Below are 8,951 nucleotides of genomic sequence, written 5' to 3'. Positions count from 1 at the left end.
CTCTTGATCTTCTTTTTTTTTTTTTTTTTTAAAAAAAAAAAAAAAGGTTTTTGGTAAGAAAACAAAAAAATAAAAATAAAAAGAACAATTTTATTTTAAGATTTAAGTCGAACCTAATTAAAGATAGGGTTTTATATTATGAAAATGATTTCCATGGTTTTCTTTTGTGAAAAGAGGATATCAGAAGTGAAAAGCCATGGTTTTTGGTTTAAGTTTTAATGAAAAGTTAAAACTTGACATCATTTAGCAAAAGAGTTTAGAAATTGCATCTATTGAAGATATAAACATGCCCCAGTGGAAGACTTTCTATTTAAAGATGGACTTGAAAATTTTTCATTATTATTTACTGCTAGGTTCTATACTTGTATAGATTAATTGACAAACATGTGAACACACACTTGTCTAGATATAGCTCATAGAGTCTATATATTTGATTAGACAACGCTCAAGAAGCTAGTATTCACTGTGCAAGAACATGAGAGAAGCTAATTCAAGAATCTAAATATTTAGCAGTTTCAACCATTCGAAACTTAACTTCGATCGATCAAAAGTCGATTTCCAAAATCATTTCTTCAGCCCATCAAATGTCTAGGGTTTTAGACCTACTTCACTAAGTATTTAAGGGAAACTCTAAAGGACGTTTTTAGGAGACTTTGCACCAACTCAGTTTGAGATCTAAAGGTTTGTGCCTACTGCTTTTTCAAAGTCACTATCGGTGATTACTCACACTCTCATTGAATCGGTGGATTCAAGTTGCTAAACTTCAGCTATCAACTATTCTAGAATCTAAAGCTTCAATGGAATTTGGAAGTGCGTGGGTTGGAGGTTCACGTTGCGATGGTTTACTGTAAAAGAAGTCTGTGGGATTCAAAGTTCAGTTTGGTAATTGAAGTTAGATTTACTACAAATTGATATTCTTGATTGTAAATCTCCAGCTTATATTGAAATTGTTACCTCGGGATTGATTAGGTCAAGTCTCCCCAAGTTTATCCTATGAAACTAGTTTGGTTTCATTAGTTTCCTAGGTCATTATATCATGCCTCCTTTAATTTTTTGCACTTGCATGACATGTATGATTGTTTCTTTAACCTAAAGCTTGCATAACAAATCTAATAATCAACTTGGCTTTTGTTTGATTAAATACGCTATTCTTGATCAAGTAGTATTTACCTTAAGTTGATCCTTGACCCCTGCTGTCATATATCATGGTCATTCCCTAGTTATTCCACCCCATTTTTATGGGAACAACCATGCCTATTGAAAGGTGGGAATGAATGCTTTCTTAAAGTCTTTAGATGAAATAGTGTGGGAATTGTAGAAACTGGTTGGACTAAACCTTCTAGCCACCCCCATAGCTAAGTGGACTAATGCTCAAAAGGAAGCTATTAGTTACAACAACAAAGCAATGAATGCAGTATTCAATGTTGTTTAACTAGAGGAGTTTAAGAAGATTTCAAATGTTGAAGTAGCTCACACTGCATGGAACATCTTTCAAACATTGCATGAAAGAACTAAAATAGTTAAAATTAAGAAACTCTAACAATTAACTACCAAATTCAAAAGTATTAAAATGTCTAATGATGAGTCTTTTGATGAATTTTATGCAAAACTAAATGACATTGTTAATTTAGCTTTCAATTTAGGTGACGTCTATAATCAACCCAAGATTTTCAAGAAAATTTTAAGATCCTTAACTGATAATTTTAGACCCAAAATGACAGCTATCACTAAGAGTAAAGATGTTGACACTACACATGTATAGGAACTTTTAGACAAGTCAATATACAAACTTTCAATTGCTAAATTTGATTCCCTATAATTTAGAGTTTTAGACTAAAATGAAATGATTATGAATCCATCGAATAAATAGATTTTAAAGCTTTTGGGACAAATTTTTTTAGCCCCATTGTGATTGAACCAAATGATAATTTAATTCCACAAATTTTCCAATTATTACATTTTTATCCCACATAGTCAATCAGTATCAAAATCAAACAATCATAAAAAATATATATGTATATATGTATAATAAATTCAAACTTGCAATCTATTAGTAAAGGGTTTGATTGCCAGTCACTTCACATAATCCCATATATAGTTCTTTCTTAATCTACAACCTTTATAACTCGAATGTTAACATTATACGAGCACAGCCCATGACACTGATATTGCAATTGCATAAAACTAGTTACTATATCCAGTAAGAGAGACCATTATTAAGACTGAATATGAATAGAATCTTTTTTCTGTGTAGGGACTTGAAGTACACCCTTCTCCTGCAAGCTCTTGACGGTGTCGTATAGGCATTGCTTCACTGGCGTGAACTCTAAGCCCAAGTCCTTCAACTTTTGGTTTGAGAATTTGTAGGGTTGAGCTCGTGGGTTTTTTTCATCAGAACACCTGCCATAATTACATTTTCAATACTAATTTTAACCTCAAAAAAAAAAAAAATTATATTAAAATAATAAATAAAAAAAGGGTACATTCAAAATGTAGGTAAAGTTTATTAAAGAGCTAATTTTCTATTTTATTTTATACGAAAAAACATAAAGAAAGATGGGGTCCCTATTGAGTCCCAATTATATTATCTTTGTGAAAAAGAGAGATTACTCAGTAGCCTTGAGAACATTGGAGAAATGTGAGACCATTTTACTCTGATCTCTGACTCTGCCTAGAGGGAATATTCCACTCCAGCCAACTTTTAAAGACATCCACAAAAACAAACGGATTGAGTCAGAGTCCGAGTCTGACAGAGACACCGGGGTTGGTAAGGGCTATTCTAGTCCACAATTACATTTTTATTTTATTGAAATTTATATTTTGCAATCAATCTTATTCTTAACATCATTAATTTATTATAGGTTTAGATTACACATAATAAAACAAGTCAAAAGTTTCATTAAAAAAAAAAAAAAAACAAGTCAAAAGTTGGTACACCCACTATCCCACCACAATAAAATAGGATATTTTGTCTGCAAGTCATCATGTCCATGTCATATTTGTGTGTGTCTCTATTTCTTTTTTACTTTTTCTGAATTTTATTTTTTTGTAATATATTAAAAAGTAAAGTGAAATAATACTGGAGTAGAGTAACGGCTCCTACAGTATCATACAAGAAAGACAATGCTACTCGTCGTTCATTCTATTTCAGGATAAACATAGTCACAATAAACAAATTAATAAAGATTTTTTAATAATAATGTCATAATTCCTCAACCATATATCATGGAGTGCTCAGCCAGCATGTTTCTTTTAGGCCTTCATTATTTTCACTAATATTTTGTGACTCATTCCGGATCAAGTATGCGTTAGGACTTTGGATTTATTTTTATGTTGATATTTCATTTGTTTATTTGTTAAAAATTAATAAAAATATTACTAAATAAATTTTTAAAACGGTGCATATAAAACAAAGCAGTTCTTTTAAAAATCAGATACATTTTTAAGGAATTATTCAAAATACAAATAGAAATATTTATGAAACAAAGCAAGAAAGAAAAGGTAGAATTTGCTGGAATGTGTGTGTGCACGTGTGTGCGCGTGGGGGGTAGTTCAAGTTATACTTACAATAACTTTAAGCAATATTACACTACTCAATATTTTTTAATTAAATATAAATTTTGACAAATCTACCATTAGATTACATTATCTTTATATATTTTTCATACTTGCAAAATTTTAAGGTGATCAAAAATTAATAGTTATGTCATCAATCAATTGTCTAAATTCAAGTTTTGTAATTTAAAATAATGCATAAAAGATAATTTTATAGATCAAAGGGTAAGTAACGTACAATTAACATGAAGATTGTCACGTTAAGAACATATAGAACATATAATTTAATGGTAGGATTTTTAAAATATGAATTTTATAACAAGTTATTAGGTGGTATAATATTGCTTAAAATTATATCAGATGTAACTTGAACCCAACTCTCTCTCTCTCTCTCTCTCTCTCTCCCCTAGAATTCACTGGTCTTTGATTTCCTATTTTCTCCTCTTAGAGCATTCACATACAAAGTTTTAAAAAACTTAATTTTTAATAACTTAAAAAGCTATTTTATCTATTTTAACACCTTATTTTATAATACACTCAATATCAAATACTTTATTCTTTTACCAATTCATTTAATTTTTTTTTTTTTTTACAACTTCATATAAAATAATACTAATAAAATAAAATTTTAGTGACACAATTTACTTCAAAAAAAAATATATATATATATATATATATATGACTCATTAGAACGACATGTTGTGAATGGTAAAAACTAAAAATATTATATAAATCCATTTAAAAATTATTTTCTACAACTTGCCAATTGCCACTTTATAGAAATTAAGGTGAAGTGTGTGAGAACTAATGGTAACTTGAAAATATAAACTAATAGGCATTAGGAGCAAGTTTTGCAATATTTTATTACTTTTCCCCCTTTAAGTGCTGTGCAATACAGTAAAGATTAGTTTGAAATATCTTTTTTTTTTTTTAATTTAACGTAAAAAATAAGAATAAAATTATAATTATAATTAAGAAAAGTGAAATTTTAAAAGATTATATAAACAAAGAAAATTTATAAATAAATAAAAATAAAATAATAAAAAAAAAAAAGATGTTAAACTAAACAAACATTAAAAGGAAGTGTGATTTATAAACACCAAACGCCATTGGTGAAAGTTATTAATGATTGGGTGAAATATTTAAAATTGAATCCTATTTAATATTAACACACAAATTACTGCGCACTCTTGATACAATAGTCACTTAAATATAAGTACTTATGGGGTGTGAAAGGGTAAGAGTCAATGTTCAAGTTTCTAGGAGAAAATTTCACACACATATACACTTAGATTATACTAGAGTGGAATTTCTATCTTATATAATACATATATATATATATATATTTACACACAAAAAATTAAAAATAAATTAAATAAAATAAAAATATAAGGACTGAAGGAAGTATCTTCGGTGGTCTAACTTAATACCTGCAGGCGCAGGGGGATCTAGGTAATATATAAAAATATTGCACAAAATGAGAAGTTCCTTCATTTTTCATCTCAACCATCCTATCACTATCAGAGAAAATAAAAAGTAACTTTTTCAGTTTTTTTTTTTAGGTTTTTATATTTTGAATTTATTACTTTTTCTATTGGACGACTGAGATGAAAAATTAAGTTTTTAACTATTCATGTCAATTATCCATAAGGAATTGCATCCCATGAAATACTAAATCATACATCTATTAAAAAAAATTGCAATTTATTAGTCAATGTTAAGTCCTCAATAATCTGCAACCCTATAATGCTTTTCTATTTTTCTTTTTATCAATTAACCCTACCCAATTATAAATTTAGAATGCTCTATGCATTTAATTAGTCTAAAAAGAAAAACATAGTTCCCCCCTATGATATGATATAAGACCGCATGGCGTAGGTGACCTAAGCAACAAAATATTCATTAATTGAATCATAACCGCATTTGTTTAGTGCTATTAAATATTAATGGAGTTTTAAACTGTTGAATCCACCAATTAGTAAAGTTACCCTGACTTTCAATCGAGAGAAAATAATAATAATTTTTATACATTGTTCTTTTTTTTTTCTTTTTTTTTGAGAAATTTATACATTGTTCTTTTATCATCGTATGAAGACAAAAAATAAATAAATAAGGGCCAAGACTTAAAATAACAATTGATTATTAGCATAGGAAAAAGTCAAATTCTAGATCTCGTATTTAAGGACAATAAATTAAAAGAGTGGAGGTAATTAAGTCGAACCCACAAGAATAACAAATTAATTAAAGTAAGGTAGAAAAATACTTACTTGAGAGGAACAGGATACTCAGGGAAGAACTTGGCAAGAATTTCTACCACCTCTCCACGATGAAGCACACTTTCAGCACAAAGGTAACGTCCAGAGGCAGAGGGAGTCTCAAAAACGAGTATGTGAGCAAGTGCCACATCCTTAACATGCACATAGGCTTGGACAGAGTTAGCATATGTCTTAGCAGAGCCAGTGAGGTATTTGAGGATGTGAACAATGCTAGCATTCACTGTTGCCTGCAACATTGTTCCAAGCACCAAAACTGGGTTCACCACCACTAGGTCCACCCCTTTCTCTTTGGATACCTCCCATGCTGCTTGCTCAGCCACAGCCTTCCCATAACAATACCAATTCTGCAATTCATAAATTATATTTTTATATTTACCATTACTCTTAACTATTATAATTAATTATGTCTTTGTTATATAAATGCCAAGTTGCACGCATGAATCATTAGGGTCATTTACAATTTACATATTCACATTTGTCACTTTAATTGAAGTCCTTCATTATCAATATAGTCGCTCTCCAAACTTTTTATATTTAATTTTATTCTATTCAAGTAACTGGCTATATATTCGGTAACTACTTAAATTTCTGATAGTAACCAATTAAGTTTATGCAATTACCCACATTAATCAATGTTAGCCAACTCATAAGTGCTGGATTTCAACCCGGCAACATATATAAATACCGAGATTTTTTCGTCTTAGAATCAAATGTGTCAGGTATTTTTTGACATTATTTTAATAATGCCTTCTGGAAAAGAGTTTATATATATATATATTAAGAGAATCTTAAAAGTGTAAAGAACCTTGGTATTCTTGCAAAACTCGAGGTCACTCCAACAAGACTCATCAACCACAACATCGGGACCTCTATTAGGGTCCATGTACACTGCACCAATTGATGATGTAAATACCACGCGTCGGACTTTGGCCTCTGCCGCTGCATTTATGACATATTTTGTTCCATTCACAGCCGGCTCCACCATTTGTTCCTTTAAAAAAAAAAAACACAAATCATTACCAGTGCCACCATCAATTTTTTTCTCATTATTAATTAATTAAAGAAACCTAATGATGCTTAGAGCAAACAGGTGAAATATATATATATATATATATATATATATAAAAGAAAAAGAGAAGGTAGAGAATCGAAGAAACGACAACATTCACTCAAGTCAACCAAACCTACCCCCATAATTATTAACTTTTTTTTTTTTTTTTTGAGAAACCCATAATTATTAACTTGTAGGCACCAAATGGGATAAAATTATTTCAGGACAAAATCTATTTGTGACATAATTTTTATCACAACCTACGAAATGAAAAAAATAGTGAAAAATATATATATATATATTAGCCCAAGTGAAAATTATAGATAATTAAAAATTTTTATTCTATACACCAAATGACACCTTATTTCGTACGCACCTTTTTATTCACATGAAAGTGAAGGTTGCGGGTATCATGTTTGGATCAATTCCTCTCAAAAAATGAAAAGGAGATTTTTTTTTTTTTTTAATTTTTTTTTTTAAAAAGGACAGTGAATCCACCATAATGCAATAATTGACGTAGGACCCGCCAGTTTGTTTAAAGAATCGCAACGCTAGCCACCCGTGTTTTTTGACCAGTGTTTCAAGCAATCGCAACGCTAGCCACCCATGTTTTTTGCGGTGTTAACGACGAAGTTGAGATTGGAGCCAATCGTATCCAGCCTATTTTTACCCTTTGTTAAATTCCTAGCATCCAAACAATAGAAAAATTCAAAGGGTTGGAAGCAGTAACTCACAGGATCATCAGTCACAGGCGATGCGGTGTGGAAAACACCATCACACCCATTAATGGCTTCCTTAAGGCTCTCATAATCAAGAAGATCAGCTTTGCATAAAATCAGCCTCTCCTTAGCTCCTTCAAGCTCTTTCAAATGAGCATTTTTCGGATCATCTATAATAATATTAATTTAATTTACACACACAAAACCATATATATACATTAATAAACATTTACCAATTCTTATTTATATCAGAAATATCATTTTAACGATAAGCTACATAGGAAATCGAACCAAAATCTCTATGTGCATGTCTTTTTGGTGGAAAAAAAAAAATGACTAGTTACTTACCAGGATTTCTTACAGTCCCTTTAACAGTATAGCCTCTTTCAAGAAGAAGCTTAACCATCCATGAGGCAAGGAATCCACCAGCGCCGGTGACACATACAGTTTGTCCAGAAACTGGCATCTTAACTTAAGAGACAGAGGAAGAGGAGAATTTAATGTTGCTATTTGTGGTGGTAGGTGAGAAAGGTATTATTATTAGGAAGAAGCGTGTTTCAAGTTTGAAGTTTCAATATTGAAGTACTGCTAGCTGGTGGGGCAATAAAAAAGCACTTATGGCAAAACCAAATGGATTATCGTTTCCGTTTTATAGGGAAAAGACACTCACCTACCACGGGTTAATTTGAAGCTACCACGGGTTAAAGTAAAACCAGTTTCAGTCCCTCTTTTCAGATACCCATTTTCTACTGTCCTCTGCCTTTTCTTTCCGTTTCTTTTCTTTTCTTTTTGGTTAATGAATTCTCTGACCTTTTTTTTTTTTAATTATAATTATATAACTCTTAAAATTCTTCGACCTTCAAAAGAGAGCCATCTATATATGTATTTATATTAATAGGTAAAATTGAGAGAAAGTCTAATTAGATTTTAAACTAGATTTCAATTAAAGTCTAATTTTGTGCTATATGTCTCATCTAATCTAACATTTTAAATTTTTATACCAAGTGAATTAATTTGGTCTAAAAATCGGATTTCAGTTAGAGTTTGATTTTGCATCACATATCCCATTTAATTTAAAACTTTTAAATTTTTATACCAAGTGAGTTAACTCAATGTTAAAAATAAGAAGCTCAATATATATAAACCTAGGTAATATATATATATATATATATATATAACCAAAACTTAGAGAAAATTTAATTAGAATTAAAATTAGATTTTTCCTTTGTTAGCTTTTTTATACAAATTAATTTTTTGCTCTTTTTTTTTTTTTTTTTGGAACTAATGAGTGTAATTTTTTATATATATTGTTTCTATTTACAAATTTTGTTTGTAAAGATCTTGAACGTA

The 8,951-nt window shown here is 29.8% G+C and overlaps 1 protein-coding gene across 1 annotated transcript; it reads right to left on the bottom strand.

Annotated features, from left to right (window-relative positions):
- Positions 1-2,001: 2,001 nt before the first annotated feature.
- Positions 2,002-8,271, bottom strand: LOC115991836 (cinnamoyl-CoA reductase 1). The gene is made up of 5 exons (XM_031115782.1): positions 7,950-8,271; positions 7,617-7,771; positions 6,637-6,822; positions 5,823-6,175; positions 2,002-2,400 (listed from the first exon to the last, which is right to left on the bottom strand). Exons 1-5 carry the CDS (start codon positions 8,065-8,067, stop codon positions 2,217-2,219), a joined length of 996 nt encoding a protein of 331 aa, XP_030971642.1. The 5' UTR covers positions 8,068-8,271; the 3' UTR covers positions 2,002-2,216.
- Between the last annotated feature and the right edge of the window lie 680 nt (positions 8,272-8,951).

The sequence above is a fragment of the Quercus lobata genome, chromosome 5 (assembly GCF_001633185.2).
Source record: "Quercus lobata isolate SW786 chromosome 5, ValleyOak3.0 Primary Assembly, whole genome shotgun sequence".
NCBI lineage: Eukaryota > Viridiplantae > Streptophyta > Magnoliopsida > Fagales > Fagaceae > Quercus > Quercus lobata.
This window is presented reverse-complemented; position numbering and strand designations above follow the sequence as displayed.